At 41.2% G+C, this 21,053-nt stretch overlaps 2 protein-coding genes across 2 annotated transcripts in view; both read right to left on the bottom strand.

Moving 5' to 3' along the window:
• Nucleotides 1–1,016, bottom strand: part of LOC307152094 (uncharacterized protein) — a 35,426-nt gene extending 34,410 nt beyond the window's left edge. The window contains 2 exon segments of the mRNA XM_079860479.1: nucleotides 748–787; nucleotides 919–1,016. Of these exon segments, the coding sequence (XP_079716605.1) occupies nucleotides 748–787; nucleotides 919–951 (73 nt within the window). The 5' untranslated portion in view covers nucleotides 952–1,016.
• Nucleotides 1,017–14,240: 13,224 nt separating this feature from the next.
• LOC307152093 (uncharacterized protein) lies at nucleotides 14,241–15,831 on the bottom strand (the record flags this gene model as incomplete). Its single annotated transcript, XM_079860478.1, has 4 exons — nucleotides 15,733–15,831; nucleotides 15,286–15,495; nucleotides 15,055–15,168; nucleotides 14,241–14,599 (listed from the first exon to the last, which is right to left on the bottom strand). The coding sequence occupies exons 1-4, from the start codon at nucleotides 15,821–15,823 to the stop codon at nucleotides 14,241–14,243; spliced, it is 774 nt and encodes a 257-aa protein (XP_079716604.1). The 5' UTR covers nucleotides 15,824–15,831.
• Nucleotides 15,832–21,053: the final 5,222 nt, after the last annotated feature.

The raw sequence follows: 21,053 nt of genomic DNA, 5'->3' as shown, positions 1-21,053 counted from the left end.
AATTGAAATGCTGGTGTCAGGGGATGGCACATACAGTACAATATGAATTGTGGCATATATGAAGTTTCAGGACCATACAGAGATTTTCACTGCCGACTATCATGAGTCTCACTTGTGGTCTCTCTGCCTGAGTGCATCCTCCTGCTACGAGTATGTATGAAACAGACAAATATTTCCTGAGAAATATTAAGAAATTTCTGTGACAGATTTGGTTTCATTATATTAACTTTTCTAATGATTTATATTTATGCAAATCTCATGATGGATTATGATAGCAACACTGCATCCCAAGTTTGAATATAATCAGACCATCAGTTCTGTAGTTTTAACCAATTTCATGTTTTGCTCTATTATAGCATTATCAATTGACCCTTTCCCGCTTCTTTTTCTGTTTCCTCAGACTGAGTCTGCACAGAAATGTGTCAAATATCCTCTGCATTTGGGCCAAATTTATATAACTTTCCCACAAGAGGTTCTATGGGCTCTCATAGACTCAAAAGTGGAAGAAGAAAAACAGAATACAATACAACACAATAAAAGCGAATACAATAGGTGGTATATTTGGCACAAAAATAAAGGGTCAATGGGACCCCTTCCTTAAATTCATCTTACTAATACATTTTAAACACATTTCTTTGTAAATAAATTACAGGTTTTTAAAAACAGCATGCTTCACCAGTTTTCATCTATAATACAGACTATAACAACTGTTTTTCTCTACCCTAATCCACACACTGAATCATAAACTTGCCTTTTGTCCTTGAGACCAGATGAAATGTTCACTACCCTTGGATTTAAAAAAAAAAAAAAAAAAAGATTAAAATGTATTAATATAAATAAAAACACAATTACTTTGAGTACAGACGCATAAGTGATGATGTTAAATTCCTTTCAGTCACAGTCAGCACAGGCTCTTACCACTTGATGGAACTTCTGAGGTCTTCTCTGCATCTCTTCTGGTCCTACCCTCTTGGCTTTTATAGAAGTTGATCATGCACACTAAGCAGAATCTATACATGGGCAGCCTCATATATTTTGATATATGATGCGCTTTCTTGAAACTTTTATTGCTTCAAAATATATCGGTCACAGCTTCCATCTCAAAGTGCATGTGTATTAAAATTATTTATTTTTAGACTATTAATATCTTACTTTGATATATGACACACACTGGAGTAAATAAATCCTTTTTTGGGATGAGTGGTACATTCAGCCACCCCTCCCCTTCCCCCTTTTTTGAATCGGAAAACATTTCACCTTTTCACCCATGGAAGTTCTTGTAGAAGGCTAATATGGCAGCAATTGGGCTAAACAATAAAATATGTTACAGATCTGACAAGATATATTGTTCAAGAATATAGAAAAACACTGTAAAATATGTCTAATACAGTGAAAACACACAACAAGTGTCAGTTTTTCTTTGTAGAAGAAAGCCAGTAGTGATAAAAATGGCACATTCCCATCCTGCAAAAATCCCTTTGTTATAATTTCTGCAAATATTCAAAGATTGTAGACATTTCTTGGTCTTCAACAGCTACAGTCTAAGCCTCAGCCACATGGAGACTAAAATGATTCAAAACCACATGTTCACCCTTGAGTGGTCAAAGCCAGCAAACAATGCTAATTACCATGCTGTAAACAGAATATCTCATCTGCCGTCTCTCATATCTCTCGTTGTACGTCACTAGATGTTCAGGTTTTGTAATACATTTTTGTAAATGCAGTTGTCACTACCTTAAATTACTAAACTGTGTGTGTACAGAACAGAATTAAGCACTAAAAGGTGAACTGACAGCTGAATTTAGCTGCATTATGTATGTGGCCTTAATGCTTCCTTCTAGAGGTATAAAGCTATATCCACCAAACTCGGCTCAGACCTTCAGACTGTTCTGACTTGGGTTGCTATATCTTTTCTAACTAATTGGACTTTCGGTTTTCCTAAAATGATGATCAATACTCAGAAAAATTCCATAGACTTACATTGATGGAATGTTCAAGTGAGCCATGGCTGATAAAATTCTAATTTAAACACCCAGAAGCCCACTAGACTCAATTAAAAGTACCAAGGGTCAGAGGGTGACCACAGCCATCCTCTCAATGGCAACACTCTTTGCCTTCCTCTGTGACTACTAATTACGTAGTTCTGGCATGAAAGTCTGAATGGTACAGGCTGATAGGTCTTGACAGGCCAATGAGTTTGCTGCTCAAATATTCAAATAGTTGGCATTGTTTGCTGTTACAGTCTGCAGTGCACTTTCAGAACCCTCCCCCTCCCCAGCTTCGCCTGTATATAATCTACTACGGGGTTAATTCATGTGTTTTACGTGTGCAGCAACAGAAGCATATCTTACATGCTCACATAAACATCTGTGAAGGTGTTCGCAGTAGCAAGTCTCGGTACTTGCTCTGCAGCAGTAGCAGCGTAGCAGATCCAGAGCATTCACCAATTTACACTTTTCACACGCTCTCACGCCACACATTCATTTTCTCATGCACAGAAAAACCGCGAAGCAAAGAGGACACGGAGACCGACAGACTAGACAGAGCAGGTTACTTATGATAGAAAAAAAAATCTAAGTCTATCTCAGCTCTCAGATTCTGTAAATTTTATTACGAAATTCAAACAATAAATACCGTTTTGGCGCTTGTAAATGTGACGTGACAGATCCCTAGCGGCACGTGAACCGATCATCTCTAGCTAGTAAATAAACACTAATGAACAATGTTGAATGATACAGTACAACTTACCGAAATGTATATTCCTCATACATAATATCGATCAATCAGTGTTTTTCAACCGTGGAAGGGATCAATAAAACAGCTGGAGAACAATTATGTCACAACATTTACCTCAGGAAAGCCATTTAAAGGTCCCGTATTATGCCCCTTTTCACAAGATGTAAAATAAGTCTCTGATGTCCCCAGAGTGTGTATGTGAAGTTTCAGCTCAAAATACCCAACAGATCATTTTTTACAGCATGTTTAAATTGACATTTTTTGGGGCTCAGAAAAACGAGCTGTTTTAGTGTGTGCCCTTTAAATGCAAATGAGCTGCTGCTGGACGACCCAGGGGGCGGAGCTTCATGAGCTCGCGCTCAGTCTCTCAGGACAATTTCATCTCACGGAATGATGATAATATCAGAAACTCTCAGTAACGTGTTCATTTCGAGTCGGACAATAATGCCTACAGAGTCAGAGTGCTGTATAGAGATGAAACAGGTATAGTTTAGTAGTTTAATTACGGTTATTATAATGTATTTGTCATCTGCTTGTATGTATCCATTATTTATTAATAGCCTACAAGTCTGCTGTTTCGGACCAGGTCCGAATGATGATCAAACATGTACTGATGAGTTTAATAAAGTTTATTGTACATCACACAAAAGATGAAGCGTCAGTTTTACTTCAGAAAATCACCGTAAGAGCTGAGTAAACACAGTAGGCTAAGTTATAAGAAGTGCGCAAGTAGCCAGTAGAGTTGAGGGAGTATTCCTGTGGGCGGAGGTTAGTCAAGAGTTGAGGGAGTATTCCTGTGGGCGGAGGTTAGTCAAAAAACGGTTCTAGTGACATCACTAAAGAAGGAAGTAGAGGAGTGTAGTCCAAACGAGCCGTTCACTGTAGTCGACTTCTGTTAAATAAAATATCTCGCTTGGCATTGAACTTTGAGCTTTATAATTTTACAGATATTATTTATGCTCTAACAGCAACATTACACACTAACTAAAGTTTGAAACATGGGATCACGAAGAACGGGACCTTTAATGACCATATAGGCTAGCTATAGCACCTTAGTTGGCTAGAAAAAAATAACTACTGAGAGTATTTAGCTAAATATATGTGTATTCTAGCCTACTATATTACATATTTATTATTACTTATAACTATTTAACTAGTACTTATAGTACTTATACTTATATATCATTAAATAAAGTTGTTATTATAATAAAAAAACGCATTATATTTAATCTGAGTTATTTTTAACCTTAAATAATACTAGCTGATAGGGCTCTCTGTATGTTTACAGCATTAACGTTAGGTGAGTTTTTTTTTTTTTTTTTTGAGAAAAATTAACGCCTATCTTGTACAGCCTACCTAATATTTATCCAAATGAGTCGATATTAAATCAAATCACAAGAATTTAATTGAATTGAAATTGTGAAATTTGTGTCAAGCAATAATAGCCTAATAAAAACTATTAGCTTACCAGAAATTGTACCATGTAAACATTGTAACATGTTGCCACTAAACATAATAAAATTCATTTTAGATACTAGGCTACAACGTTTTGACAATCAACACTTATGTGATGCAAGATTTCTCTTTTTCCTTTTTTTTTTTTTTACATAAAAAAATAACACTCATAGTCATAACACTCTATACCAACAGATACCTTCCCCTGATCCTGCTGGAAAGCTTACCTCATGCAAGTATACTCAGAGTCATTCCCCTTAGCCTGACCTTTCAGTTAACCAAGCTGTAATTTCAGCCTCCTCAATATGCTTTTCCACATCTTAAGATTTATATCTGGTATTTATATCTTTTTAGTTATTTCTATTAGGACTTTCTTAAATGGAAACATGAGTTTAGATGCTGGAAAATCCCATTTCTATTCCAGCCAGTGAAACACACATGGTCCTTTTGGACTGCTTTAACCCATAGTATGCCCTTTAACCTAATAAAAATTTGATGTGTTCTTTAATGTGTTATCAGCTGTTTCCCAGTATGTGTGCCACATATATACTGTAGGTGATTTATTGTTACACCCCCAAGTTTCATCATTTAACCTGAAGTTTAATGTTGAGTAACTGTGTATACGGAAAGTATTTATGAGCAAAGACAAGGGATGGTAGTAGTTTTGTTGACTTTCTCTTTGGCAGTTCTCTTGAGTGTAATAAGTATTGTCTTTCATGTGTGTCTAGGTCATGGGCTGATAATCATCCCTTTTAAGGTGGAGACAGAAGCTGCGTTTACATGGACCCTAATAATCCGATTGTATTTAAACTAGTCCAAATCCTTCACTGTGGTAGGGCTGAACGATATGGACAAAATTTCATATCTCGATTTTCATGCCAGATATCTCGATATCGATACAATACGATATGACTACGTAAGTACTAAAAAAACAATACATTTAGAGTTTGTAAAATACACACTGATGTCTATGGAAGAGGTAATAATAATCCTTTCCATTATAATTCGACACGTTTTATTCATATCAGATACACATTGTGTAAGTAACTTCAATGTTTACTCTATTCCCCAGTTCACCAGCCACTTACTTTTCAGTATTTCGGGAGAAGTGGATGAATTCACGTGTTGTAAACATAGAGGTTGTAAATCCAACAGATAAATGATTCTCTGAACTGTGTCTGCGGCACAAACTAACACGGCGGCGCCCATCGCGCATACAGCTCAACTAACGCGATCGTTATAAAGGTGTTTAAACAACAATATACTTCCACTTGCATATATTTGACAATCGGAATATCAGATATTTCATGCCATAGCTAACACATTTGTGAATATTCTGAATAAAAAAGGAAAAATGACATAAAAGCAGATCATCATTCATTCAGCGCTGTTGCTGCTGCGGTGTGTCACGTGACAAGCAATGACGCGTCACCATGGAAACGCCGCCCCCCCCTCTCACAATATAGTTCCCACGTCCCTGGTAGTGTGCGCGCGCTGGCTTTAGCGGTGCATTCAAGGGCACTCGTAAAACTGATGTTTGTTGTGACTGCCAGAGTTGTATGCAGGGCGAGCGCGGAGAGGGGAAATATATATCGTCTATATCGTTGCTTTTTTCGATATTAATATCTTGAAAGTTCATATCTCGATATAGATACGATAACGATATATCGTTCAGCCCTACACTGTGGTGCACTTGCGTTTCTCTCTAAGCCTGCACTCACATAGGGTTTCAGCATTCGTGCCGGAGCACGCTTACGTCATTATGGTGCAACGGTTTCGGGATAAACAGAAAGAGCGGCGCTCTCACTGAACACAATGGAGTCCATCGCTCTGTTTACTTTGTGGATAATTTTGAGTCGTTTGGTCCTCGGTGGTCCACAGCCCTCTCACAGCCTGTTGTTAAACAGATCTATCGCCTTTGTGGCACGAACATTTTCACGTAATCGTGCTGCTCGTATGAGGAGGTTTCGCATTGCACCTCTGCCGTAGACCAAAGCGACCCTTTCCCCGCCAATGTTGGTTTTGGAGCGTCGCAAAACCGTGACGTCGCGCGTCCTGTTCCGTGCTCTAGCACGGTTAGCGCTCACACTGCATGCGAACCGCGCCCGAGTCCAACTGAACCGTGCTCTGGCCCACCTCTTCCAAGCGGGCCAGGGCCGGCTAATCGAGCCGCGCCCGGGCACGGTTCGGAGCACTCACACTAGTCAAACGAACCGCGCTTTGGTGGTCAAACGCACTCGGGCACGGTTCAAACTGGCTAGTGTGAGTACACCCTAAAAGCCCAAACTTAACATCCGAATTAGGCAAACAAGTGTGTGTTGTAAAATGTAGTCTACTCTTACTAAACTGCGGTACATGTTTGATATTAAACAGTGTTATTAAAAACACATTAAAAAGTGCATTTCAGTGTGCGCGTTTTCGAGTCGGGGCCCAAATGGATAAGCAAATTGGCTTCGGATACGAGGATAAACATGCATACACAAAAATGTATTTCAGGAGAGTATTCAAGGAAACTCAAGTGGTTATGTCTTAAGTAAACTTTCACAGCTGAAAAAGAAAATGTGTATCATTATATTAGACCCGTACAATAGCTCTTAATTTGCAGCCTAATATACCTGCTGCAGTCTGTCATTAACAATAATCAAACAACAAATGACAAAGGAAAATGAATCACTGATCTTGACTGAATAATTTTAAGGCTTAATCTATATTTGAAGAGTTTGGTTTCAAAACGTGACAAATCCATTTTGATTAATTTGAGTAAAAATGTGTTTTCTTTACCAAGAAAGTGGCAAGATGAAAACCATTATTTCTGTTTCAAACTTTCACATAGCATCTTTAGATTATAATAACATAAAAAAATTAAAACCCAGATTTGGATTTTCAAAGATTTATTATAAAAACTGATTATTTTATCCCCAAAATGCAATTAATCCATTGAATCAATATAAACGTTATTTTTCATATTGAAACTGTTAAAAATACACAAAGTAAGTTGATCCACATATGACAGCCTCTGAACTTGGTTAATATAAAAATAAATGTGGAAAAAAATATAATTATACATAAATAAGGAAATAAAAGTATAAATAGTCATTTATTTTTGTTTTTTTACATTTCTTCGCATATTTATTTATGTATTTATTTATTTATTATTAAGTCTGGTTTGGCATTCCAAACTTATTATCACATTTATCACATTTATTTATCTATTTATCTATTTATTAATTTATCTATCTATCTATTTATTTATTTATTTATTTATTTATTTATTTATTTATTTATTCATTTATTCATTTATTCATTTTTAATTTCTGCAGGTTTGGTCCTCCATAAAAACAAGCTTTAGTAGACTTGTTATTCATATCAAAGTCCGTTCAATTGTGTATAAAATCTTCGTTAATACATAGTATCCCTCAGTAAATCAATCTCTAAAATGGCAGGACATTTTGAAACACTGTCTGGAAGCTGAAAACTCTTCTCTTAAAAAATATCCTTGGTTTTATTATAGTAAAATTGTAGTAACCACGTTTTTGGCGGATTTATTACCATTTTAATAACCACAGTTTTGCTACAAATAGGCCTTCCATGTTTTTGTTTAGTTTTTTTCTTTGTAGTTAAACCATGGTTAATTTTCGTAAGGGTTAACATGGCTAATTCTATCAAGACCGTTAAAGGTACAATATGTACGATTTTTGTAATAAAATATCCAAAAATCACTTGCACAGTGTAATTTATTTCCTGCAGTTGTGTACTCACAATATCCCAAAAGTTCCCAAAGATTTTTAATTTCAGAGAAATTCCAATTTTAAATAATGGCTGTCCCTGGTCACTTGTCGCCTGTCAATGACGTAATATCCGCGTTATCCCTGGTTTCCGCTTGTACTGCCATAGTAACTATGGCGACAGACGTGGACAACTGCATAACGTCTAGCGACACGCTCACGCTGTTGTTGTTTCATTCCAACATTATGGATCATGGCAAGCAGACTTTGGGACAAAAGGAGAAATAAAACGAGTATCAATATTGGCATGGCGTTTTCGAGATGACTAACTTCAACTTCACAGAGACGACGCTCTTGCATGTACTTTATTAGACAGGTGAAATGTCCTTATTCCTAGTGATGGCAATTTCAAAACAAAAAGCTTTGAAGCCTTTAGAAATCTTTTGTTCCTAACCAGTGGTTCAGAGCGTGTATCAAACTGTCAGAGTCACGTGATTTCAGTAAACGAGGCTTCATTACGTCATAACTGTTACGAAACACTTGATGATCTCTGTCAACCCATAAATCATGAGGAGTCACTGAGAACCAATGAACAAGTGTCTGTGGGTTTTACCTTTGTAGACGTTTTAATTAGACATTAGTATAATTAAAATGAATAATGGTAGTTAATGGTCTTATTGGCCTGTTTCAGGGGGGCAGGGATTTGTATTATTTTGAAGGTACCCCCGGGCGCCGCCATTGGCTAGCGGAACCCCACCTGCTGTTAGCTTCCCATTGACTCCCATTCATTTTGGCGTCACTTTGACAGCGAATAACTTTACATCTGAGGCGTTTAAAGACTCCATTTTTCCATTATTTATTTCTAAAGAAACACGAAAATGTATAAAACGCTCCATTACCTTGTAGCTTACGTTATGGCCCTGTAGAAGCAGTTTTTGTAAAAGTAGGCTAACGATTGCGTCACAGCCACGCGACTCTCTGTCGCACAGTAGGAAATTACCGTATGGACAGGAGGAGAAGCTCGCGGGCAATCGGGGGGACGTCGAGGCAAAATGACAAAATAATTAATCAGAACACCTACAAAAAGTTTCTCCTGCTCCAAGATCATGGACACCTCCTACTCACACTCTCCGTCTCTGCGAGTTTCGGAAGGTAATGATTCAGATTGATCTTGGCACAGCTACTAGAAGACAGACGGTTTGCTCACGTCACATCTACGTCGTCAAGCTCAGTTTGAGTCTGCGCAGTACGCTGGACCCCCAGGAAGTAAGATTTTCTAATTGGCTTCACTTTGTCTCCGTTGAATCCAATGGGGTCGCTGTGTCCATTTCTTTTACTGTCAATGGCCTGTTTTGCTGAGCCATTCATAGAAAAAAAAACTATTTTGATTGTTAAACCCTGACAATTGATAAAATAATTAATTGATAAAAGAACCATCACCTTTTATAATTCTCTGCAGGTGTTTCACATTATGATTATCTCAAAGTCCCCCCCACAACCCGCTATAGTAGTACGGGCCTAGAGGCACGTCACTATAGAGATTGCTAAGACATGTGACCAACTGGGCGGCAACGTCATCAGAACGCAAAGAATTATGGGTATGTTTGGCCCGTTTACATGGGCTGGCATAGCAGGCTAGTGTTCTGGCATGAAAATAATGAAAAATTAGCGTGAAAAACAGAATATAATCCTACAAAATGCAGCGGGCTAAAGAAAACATTGTCGGACCATACCGCCTAAAACTAAATCCTAATGCAAAGACGAGATATGACGAGAAAATAAAGGGAATCAAAGGACTGGATCCTTACGAGCATAGCGACTGGTCAGGGGACGTCAACCTGTTGCCCAACTTCCAGCACCCATATATATACAACTACATGATATTAAGTGTTAGTACATACACACACAAAGTTTTCAGTAACTTCAAGTCGCTGCAGCAGGCCCAGGTCTTTTTTTACAGATGGATGGGTCCAGGACCTGGAGATTGTAAAAGTGGGGCAGAAAACTGTCGTCCGTTCAAAGGTATGCTAATATTTTAAGCACCACACTCCTCGCTCTCTCTCATCTATCTGCATGCAGTCAGAATTCAACAAACCAACGTAACTTAGTAAGACAAACACATCATGCATAAGTTAAATGGTAAATTGTGAAAAATTTGACTCGTTTACTGCTCTTACTAAATGCGCTTTCTAGTAAAACACTGTTGTTGGAGCTACTGGTGCATGAGCCTTTTGGTGGGTGTCTGACTGTATGGGCGACTGTTAAATAAAAGATAGTTAGCATGGGGGGGGGGGGGGGGGGGCAGGAAGGGTCGGGGGTGGCTAAGGGCTGCATTAAGATAGAGGGGAGGGATGAATGATGTAAAAGTGATGAATGGTTTACATGTGGGGGCTGGGGGCAGTGTGTCATATGTATGTATGAAGGGAGTGAGTTTACTGGTGTTGTGGACAATCAGTGTAGTATGCAGGTAAGCCCATCCATCCCCAGCCCACTTCCAACCACATTGTACCCCTGATTGGCTGCATGCATCAAATAGCTCAATGTGTCTTGCTAGTACTGTTTTGTATTTCTCTACAAGCTATTAATAATGCTTTTATTGTCTTAGGTGAATCACTCCATGCGACTCAGCCAGAAGCCCCTACAGCCATGGGTCATACTTACAGCATGTGGGGAAGTGGAGAGCGCTCACTGCACTTGTATGGCTGGTGTGGCAGAGAAGTGCGCACATGTGGCAGCCCTCCTGTACAAGATCGATACAGGTGTGCGTCTGCGGGGAAATGTGACTCCAACAGATGTTGAAGCGTACTGGGTGATGCCCTCCAATATAACCAAAGTGCAGGGAGTGCCTGGCCATAATATTGACTTTACAACAAGCTCAGCCCGAAAAAAGGCACTTGATCGGTCAGTCTGTGGAGACACCAGCACAGCACCAGGACAGCACAAGATCCGGACCCGCTCAGGTGGCACATGTTTACCGCAGAAGACACTTGCTGATTTAAAACCCCTCACAGAACTCATGCATGCACACAGGTCTGGACCGTGCTCTGTAATGGAGGAATTCTGCCACCTCTATGCTGACCCCATTCAGCCATGTGTCCTGCCCAAGTCACTGCTGCGTCTTCGCGACCCACGAATGGATGGCTGTGACTTGTCGGTCCTGCTTCAACACAGTGAGGGCCTGACACACCTTGTGGCAGTGACAGCCACAGAGGCAGCTGCACTTGAAAAGAACACAAGACAGCAGCACAAGTCTGTCATATGGCACAGCACACGGGCTGGAAGGATAACCATCCATCATACACGCTGTTGTCTCCATCTCCATAACCAGACCAGCAAAGTCAACTGTGGAGAAGGTGTGCTATCCACAGAAACCTTCATTGAGACAGACTGACAATGGCCCAGAGGCCATTAAATGGGGGAGAGAAAAACGGAAAGGGTCTCTGTGGCGAGGGGGGCGTGGTTTTGCGGAGTCTGTAGCGGGAGAGAGAGGACGGAGCAGAGCGGAGCGTAAGTAGGTCAAGTGCAGATGATGAACACCTGTGTCTGATTTCAGTAATTGGCGTGGAGAGACCGCATATAAGCCGGAGCGCGGCAGAGAGAGAGAGAGAGAGACGAGCTGGGACCTCGCGTGTGCTGTCGGAGATCGAGAGAAACGTCTAAAGAGAATTCTGAGTTATTGTTTGTTTATTGCTGTGTACATGCACGGTGAACGCGCTTTGTGCGCACCTTTTTGTTTATACGAAAAAGAGTGAATAAAACGTGAGTCCCAGCTCAAGCCGACCCCTGTCTTCTTCCTTCCTTATTATTATGAACTGAACCTCATCACACTGGTGCCGAAACCCGGGAAGGAAGAAGATCGCCGCCGCCATGCAGTCCCCGCCAGGTACACCATTTGCGGACATCATCCAGTCGCTCGCCGGTCTTCACCAAGAGCAACACCAACATCTGCTGGCGATCAAGGAGGAGCAGGATAAACGCTTCGAGGCGCTCCTCCGATCCCAGCATGAAGACCGCGAGCTGTTCCGGAGCTGTTCCCAACAAAATGGGGCCTCATGACGATCCAGAGGCCTTCTTGGATTTATTTGAGAAGTCGGCAGAGGATCGGGGATGGCCCACAGGAGACTGGCCAATGCGGCTGATCCCCCTGCTGTCGGGAGAAGCGCAGATAGCCGCACACCAACTGCCAGTCCAAAACCTCCTGGTCTACCAGGACCTCAAGCGTGCCATCCTCCAGCGGGTCGGCCGGACGCCGGAGCAACATCGCCAGCGGTTCAGGACCCTTACCCTGGAAGAGTCCGGCCGACCCTTCGTGATGGCACAACAGCTCCGGGACTCCTGCCGCAAATGGTTGATGGCCGACAGTAGCGACGTCGAGGATATAATCGATCGTGTGGTACTGGAGCAGTTCGTGGCCCGGCTGCCTAGGAAGACTGCGCAGTGGGTCCAGTGCCACCGCCCGACGTCGCTGAACCAGGCCATCCAGCTGGCGGAGGACCAGATGGTGGCGTGCCCAGGGGTCGGCGATCCTTTACCATCTGCATCTCTCTCTCTGCCGCGCTCCGGCTTATATGCGGTCTCTCCACGCCAATTACTGAAATCAGACACAGGTGTTCATCATCTGCACTTGACCTACTTACGCTCCGCTCTGCTCCGTCCTCTCTCTCCCGCTACAGACTCCGCAAAACCACGCCCCCCTCGCCACAGTCTCCTACTTCACACAGACGGAGCTGCGGCACAGGGACATGAAAGTGGAACACTGGATTCATAATCAACCCTTCTTTCCCTGAAATAGGCGCGACTCCTGATGCACTTGTGCATTGTGCATGTTGCGGGAAAGGATGTGTGGAGATTAAATGCCCTTTTAAGCACCAGGACCATAACATTCTGCAGGCATGTACTGACAAGGAGTTTTGTCTGCAGTTCACAGAAGGAAGGATGGAGTTGAAGCAGACCCACAAGTACTACAAACAGGTACGAACTCAGATCTTTGTCACCGAGTCACAGTTCTGTGACTTTGTTGTTTGGACGACCAAAAGCCTTGCAACTGTGCGTGTCATGCCTGACGTAGAACTTTGGGAGACACTTTTACCAACCGCACAATTTTTTTTTTAAAGGTTGTCCTACCTGAGCTTGTAGCCCGTCACTACACTCAACCCCCACCCCCTGTGCCTTCAGCTGAGCTACCTGTGCCATCAGCCGATTCCCAGTCCACAGACAAACACAAAAAACGAGCACAGAACACAGTCAGAAAAACATTGGCCACATTACAGCCAGGTAAAACACCCAAGCACAAGGTTGTCCCACCAGCCCCTACCAGCCCCTTCAGCTGACCTACCTGTGCCTCCAGCTGAGCTACCTGTGCCATTATTTGATTCACAGCCCACAGACAAAAACAAAAAAACGAGCACGAAAAAACACAATCAAAACACCATTGGCCACACTGCAGCCAGTTAACACCCCCCAGCCCAAAAGAATGGCATGTGAAAAGGCTGTGTTGTGGTGCTTTTGCAGACAGCCTGAAGAGCTTGATAACATGGTTGCTTGCAATAATCAGAACTGTCTTATACAGTGGTTCCATTTAGGTTGCGTGGGACTCAGCAGCGCCCGAGCCAGAGAAGAGGCATGGCAATGCGATGCTTGCACATGTCTGTGACTTATCACCCACAACCTACCTCATACATTTCCAGTTATCTTTTCTATGGACTCTTTATAAATGTCTTCATCTAAATGTATTTACATGTTAAATATGTAAAGAAACTGAAATTAAGTTGGTTGTTACTACTATTTAAGTTATGTAATTGTGTTTGCAACCAAAGAACACTGATTTTGCACAATTCTTCCTTAATACAGATAAAGGAGGCAGAATTTCATTCAGTCTTTGTGTATTTTATTTACAGAGATGGCTAAAAATCATCACATGTGAGAAGTGACATTACAAAATCTTTTGGAAAACAAAAAAACATATTTACATATTAGATGTGAGCATGGTGTATAATTCTAACACGACGGCTTCACAACAATACTTGGACACATATTGGTCAAAGCACAGCACACAACCACAATTTTATCCAGCAAAGTCTTATCCTCCCCCTCACAAGGCACCACAAATCCCAGGCGTGTTGTGTCATTTAATATGTTAAACCCTATCACTCGCTCCACGTGGATCCTGACATGACTAACTTCCTGGTCTCTTCCACATCTTTTGCATTAAGTTGGCTGTGGCCCCTGGTGAAGGCAGGTATTTTCAGTGTAGCACCCACAAGGGCAACACTTTCTTTAATATCAAATCCACGGTCCGCTAACATATCTGCTTATCACTGCTTATCACTTTGATTTTGGTAGACTGGGAATGATTTGCATCAGCACACCCATCAGTAGACTGAAAGATGGAAGGCCAGTGTAGTACTTCACCTTTGAATAATTGTCTTTGAGAAAATTCTCATCCAGGGCCTTTTTGGAGAGCTCTCCCTTCAGTTTTCGATTCTCCTCCTGCAAGCGGATTATTTCTTTGAGTCTGAGGCCACACATGGTGCACTTCTGCTGTTCATCTGCATTCCCCATTGGAGCACCATCATCCCCTGATGTTTCAGTTTCCATATCTTCCTCTCTCCCTGCATTGTCTGGGGCTGGTGGTAGGGGCTGAGTCTCTTGTCCTTCCATCTCAGCCACAGGTGCAGAGTATTCTGATTGTAATAACAATAAGAAGAATAAACTGTAAATCTCTGTACTTTTCAAAACAGTGTAATCTGGATAAAAATTATCCCGATTTGAAAATTCCATGTTTTTGTATCTGTGATCAGGGACCAATTCAAAAGTAATCCTTGATTCCACACATCAAGACATGGGATTTATCACTCTGGATCACTTTGATCCAAATAACACTTTTGAAGAACTGGGCCCAGGGATGTGACTTTCACACCATACTTTTGTTACTGATAGCTGCTCCAAGTATTTCAAGACTGTTACATTAGCATGCCAAATGCCTAATGACCTCCTAGAATGACTGGCCTTTGTGTCAGAAAAGCTACAACTCTGTGTGAAAGGTACTTACACTTAGGTTCAATCCTTTGTCTAGATAAAGAAACACCATTGGACATAAAATATATTGAGTCTACTTGCGTCTGTTACCAATATTTACCTGGGAACAAATGTGCTACTTCATTCAACTCAGTCTCATGACCGGTGTGGACAGTGCCCGGCGATGGGGGTAGATTCACGGGACCTTCCATCTCAGTTGCAGGTGTAGTGTTGTCTGACAGTAACAATAAAAAGAAATTTTGTGTCATATCACAACCTCTATTCCTAAGGAATCCAGATTAGCTATACACAGGGGGCACAGGGGGTACCTTTATACCCAGGTACTATTTACCTGGGTATAAAGGTGCTGCAGTATCCAACTCAGGCTCAGGACCAGTGTGGTCAGTGCCTAGCGACGGGGGTTGCTGTTGTTGTGACCTCATCGCTCTTCTCCTAAACCGCTTGAACCGGTCTGTGTTCGTAGCTTTGACCTCAGTATGGCCGAGGTACAGAGAAGGGGCCCAGTCAGGATCACACTCCAACATTTCATAGGCAGGTTTGCCTGCAAACACAGTCACCAAATAAATTGCTACTGTATGTAGCCTAGATGTACAACATTTAAAACTGATTAACGTTACGCTTTAGTACATTGGTAACTTAAGCTCATTTTCTAGCCATTTCATGCTAGTTAACAGTTAACATTGGCCTAACGTCAAATCAAATGGTCTGGTTAAGTAAAGCAAAACACGCTGGTTATTTGCCCAGAACATAACATTTACAGAGAGTATTTGTAACTTACCTTTGTGAAAATGCTTTGAACACACCATCATGTGTGGTGGAGTGTTATCGAAGGTAATCTTGGGCCTCCTTACTGCTGCTATCCATGCCATTCGTCGCCTTTTTGTCACCTCTGAAACATGTCTTGTACTATTATTTTTCCACGCTGGAAAACGATAAAAGGATATTCCGTTCTTAAGATTTATGCCACTTCTATCGTGAGAACGACTATTGCAGTTTGTAACACATGTAGGTAGACGGCATCTTGAACACTGCGTTCTTCCCTCCATGCAATCAAGTCTGGCGCCTTATGTTTGTGCCGCAGATTCCCAAAATGCTTTGCGTTCACCACTGGGAATACGTCATGATGACGACACATTAGCAATCGGTATACACTTGATAATCTTATTAGATGATTAGATAATTGCATTTGAAAGATTTTACTTTCAATAAAAAATAGATTTGGAAAAGGTGTTTTTATGCATGTTTGGCACAAGTTTCTGTTGCATTTACACTGTTCTGACCACTAGGTAGGGCTGGGCGATTTTGCCTAAAAAAAAATCTTCGATTTTTAAAGAAAAATTCGAGTTTCGATTCGATTTTAGATTTTTTTTTCAATGCACTTAAAAAATGACTGCAGACATCAGATATAGTGTCAAAAGTGCAACTTTATTGCTATGATTGTCCTCAAGAGTTAAAATGCGTAGAATCCCAAAACAAAAAGTAAATGAGGCTCTGTCATTCAACAATTTCAAGCTTTAACCCAGGTTTAAGCAAAAGTGCAACAACTTCACAGTAGCTTAAATTTTCTGTTCAAGAAATCAGATAATTACAAATTTTGTAACATATAACATTACAATTAAAAAAATAAACTCTTCTCAGTATAGTGTGAACTGTGAATATAAAAAATGAAACATGCCTGTGGCAGACATATAGCCTGCTCAAAGAGTGAACAAATGTAAACTTTTATCTATAACAACAAAACACGAGCTTGTTAGATCTCTGAAACATTGTGCATGCTCATTCTAAACATTTTTTGCAAGAAAGATGAGCCTGTCCACAACCTCTGGCTTAAGGCAGGCCCGGTTGCAGGTAACTATTCCCCCACCCACACTAAATACCCTCTCTGAGGGGGCACTAGTGGCTGGAATAGAAAGATATTTTTTAGCCAGTAAGCTTAGCCTTGGAAAGTTGGGCTGATGCAGCTTCCACCATTCAAGAGGATCTGTGTCTGGCTCTATGTCTGGAATAAGGAAATACGTTGCAAGCTCAGTCTCAATTTTTGTTTTCTCAGATTGTGGGTGTGGCGTGGTGGATGGTGCACTGTTTTTAAAGAAGGCACCCAGAGTCATTTTCTTTTTTGGTGGGGTGTTCTCTTGAACAGCTGAGGGACCAGCTTCCTCTGTGGTAGAGTTGCAGAGAGCAGAGATCTCAGACACCGCTCTTTTTTTGACAACTTCCAGTTTGCTAGCATCAATGTAGGTTGTACGGAACCTCGGGTCTAAAAGTGTGGCCATGTCCAAAAGTTCCTCTTTCTCCAAATCACAGTATTTACTTTCGAGGTAACGCATGATGTTAGCTTTGATTGTTTTTGTTAGCTCCAAATCTTCCTCCTCTGGCAGGAGGAGACTTGTTTTAAACAAATGCAGCACTGGTTTGATGCATGACACACTGACATATGATTCCCCTGACAGTGCATCAGTGAAGTCCTGGAGAGGTTTCACTGCTTTGTTGGTGGCTTCTAATACTTCCAAATCTTGCCACGTGGGAACAAGGTGACGCGTTTTCTTGTCCGCACCCAGGACACGAGTTATTGCCTTCTCTTGCTCAAGAAAGCGCTCAATCATCTTTTGACGAGACCCCCAACGTGTTGGGGATTCTGAGATCAAAAGATGCTGGGGAAGTCCAAGCTCAGCCTGCAACTCTGTCATGTCTCGCCTTTTTTTCCAGCTGTAGGAGAAGGCTGATACAGCTTATTTGTAGACCCCTATGGGCCGATCGATCCTTGGATCCTTTACACCATTCTCTGTAATAAATGTGAAAAGATATTTAGTATATTTTTTGTCACTCCAAACTATATATTTGATTACGTGAGTTTTCAAAATTGTTTTGTACTTTTATCACAATTTTAATAGCTGTAACACAGTTTAATACATAATGTATAATGAATGCAGATTAAGGAAAAGTCAGGTTTATTTATGTAACCCAGTCTATGTGTGTAAACCAGTTGAAATATATACCATGTTCTGGCTATTAAATTATGAGCAAACAGTACTTTACAATGTGCAAGTATGTGCACCTATTTATTCTTACACCTATAGCGTTGTGGAGTCTGTGGCCAAAACACTGCAAGCTGGGCCAGTTGTTGTCTTTAAGGGCTTTTATGATGTTGGTGCCACTATCAGTTGTCATGCAGACGAGTCGTTCCTCCGAAAGTCCCCAGGAGCTGAGAGCGTCTTTTAAGCCATGGGCAATTATGTCACCAGTGTGGTTGTCGGGGAAATACGCTGTCTGAAGGCAGATGCTGCGCAGAGTCCAACTAGTGTTGATGTAGTGAACCGTCAGACTCAGATATGGCTGCATCGTCCGGCTGGACCACAGGTCCGTTGTGGCTGAGTAAAACTGCATCTCCTCCAGCTCACTGCGGATCTTTTCCCGAGTTGTATTGTACAGGTGAGGCAGCGCTACATTGGCGAAATACTTGCGACTGGGGACAACGTACCTCGCATCTAATACTTTCAGCATGTGATTAAAGCCTCACTTTTCGACAGAATAAATTGGCAGCATGTCTGTGGCAATATAAAACGTGATCGCCTCTGTAATCGCTTTCCATCGCGCTCCGTTCTTATCATAAGGCACACAGTTTGTAAAGCTCTCAGGAAGTGTAGTTTGCTTTTTAGCAGGTGTGCTAGAGGAGCCGTTTTCGTCATTCCTGATGAATCCTGAGAGTCACTCCTGATGAAGGTTGTGTGACCGAAACGTTGTGCATTAATAAAAAATTAATTTAAATTGCAAGTTAAGATAGTGTGCGGGAGTTCCTTATATGTTGAAACGACCTATCTGGCCTTATTATCCTACGCACCTATTACTTACAGGTGTGCGATGGAGTTCGTGCACTTATAAATGTATAGCTAAAATCACATGGCAGCTCAAAACATAACTGTTAGCCTTTACTCATCTTCCAAATCATAGTCAGTTGAGGTTTTGCATTGTCCCGGTGGAACATATTCTGACATGTGTAAATGTAATACTGAGTTAAAAAAAAAAAAAAAAAAAAATATATATATATATATATATATATATATATATATATATTTTTTTTTTTTTTTTTTTTTTTTTCAGGTCATGTGGAAAGCAGGTGATCATGGCAAACAAGGTATGGGAAGAAGTAACTTAAAAAATTCGTAATGGCCGAGTCTTCTGATTACATTGCACTGAAAGTGGCAAAAAAAGTGAATCCGTTTATACTGTATATTTTCTCATGTGAATATTCATTTCAGGGGTTCTCAATCCTAGTCTTTGAGGGCCACTTTCCTGCAGAGTTTAGCTCCAACCTTGATCAAACTCACCTGCCTGTAGCTCTCTCCAGACCCCGTCTACGGAGAGCCTTGGCACTTCCTATTAGCCCCATTGTATCGATCTTGGTTGCAGTTCCATTAGAATTCCACCGAAGGTGATCGTGGGTGAGCGCAGACTGGATGGGAGTCTATGGAGCTAGACGGCTAAATGTATCTTTTTCTCCTGCTTGTCGTTGAATCAACATAGATTTTATTGTTGATTCCGCAAGTTCAATATAGATTATAGTCCAAAAGTCGAATGAATGAGTACTTATGTGCTTTCGATTTCTTACAGGTTAGGCCGTTGTTGGCAGGAACACACTAGCATTCTGCTAATGAATGCTGATTGGTCAGTGACGGACTTGCGACTGATTACGACCAGAGACCCCGTTTGATGGCACCTGAAGCTAAAGCAGAATCAGAAACATTATCTTAAGGAGGACTTTCTGTCGAAGTTAATTTTTGTGTACTGTATTTATATTTTCCTGCCGGCACTTTTATTTTCATATCGTTATATATGTATTGTAAAAAGTACATATAAATGGAATTTGAGTGTTTTTTCTATTCTTGTGTTCAATGTTCAATGTGTTTATATACATGGTACGGTATGACAACCTTAAATAATCCAGTCAATATCCCGCTCAATAACATTTCATTGATCATAGCATAAATTAGAAATAAAGATTGAAAATGCCTCGTAGTTGTGCAGCAATACATTGTTCCAACAGTGGGAATGGATTGCCCTTCTTTTCATTCCCCAAGGACAAAAAAAGGTAATGTTCTTTCTTGCTCCTGTATAAATGGTCATAGGCTACCGGAGGGCTGCACCTGTGAGGGAATGTTGGCAAAAACTTGAAAGCGTAAAGCAGCACCTCTGGCAGTTTGAAAATATGTGACGTCATCACATTTTTTGAACGGATTTTTAGAACAGATTAGTGAACTTAAAAATGCAATTTTCAGCTGAGTGTATTATCTTACCCCCCCCCCCCCCCCCCCCCCCCTTTGAATGCAACTTTCAAATTACTTGACAAAAAATTACATCCTGAGAAAAGTGGATTCTGGGGGTGAAACCCCATATACTCCCATTCATTCTGCACTCGCCTGTGAGCGCCCCCATATGGACAGAGACGTGTTACTGCAGCCAGTCCAGAAACCGGAAGTAACCAGAGAGTGACAATTCTCTTCCTATTAGATATTCTCTGCTCTCTCGTAATCCTGATTGAGCTTAAAGATCTTAATTAATCAGGTGTGTTTGATTAGGGTTGGAGCTAAACTCTGCAGGAAAGTGGCCCTCGAGGACTAGGATTGAGAACCCCTGATTCATTTGATCCTTGTGAGGCCACTGTGGCTGCTCAAAGTTTGGTTTTTCTACAGTAAGACCATGATTGTGTTAGATTCCAACCCTCCAATTTTTTTTTTTTTTTTTTTTTTTTTAACTAGGCTCTGTCATTTAGAAACATGGCTTTTCCTATCACTACTATCCTAATGACACATCTCTACCTTTCATTCCAGCCAGATGATCTGACGGTAGCTGCTCGCATCTCAGCCTACCTGATGAAAAATTCTTGCTGGATGAATGACTTTCACCTTCAACTCAACCTTGCCAAGACAGAACTGATTATGGTTTCAGCCAAACCATCCCTGCTGTGTGATCCTGCTGATTTGCCTTATACAACATCAGAAAGATCCGGCCCTTCCTATCGGAGCTACACAACTCCTTAGGCTCTTGTTCTATCCAGACTAGACTATTGTAATGCTCTCTTGGCAGGCCTTCCAGCATCAGTCA

Source organism: Squalius cephalus, assembly GCF_949319135.1.
Source record: "Squalius cephalus genome assembly, chromosome: 24".
Lineage (NCBI taxonomy): Eukaryota > Metazoa > Chordata > Actinopteri > Cypriniformes > Leuciscidae > Squalius > Squalius cephalus.
This window is presented reverse-complemented; position numbering and strand designations above follow the sequence as displayed.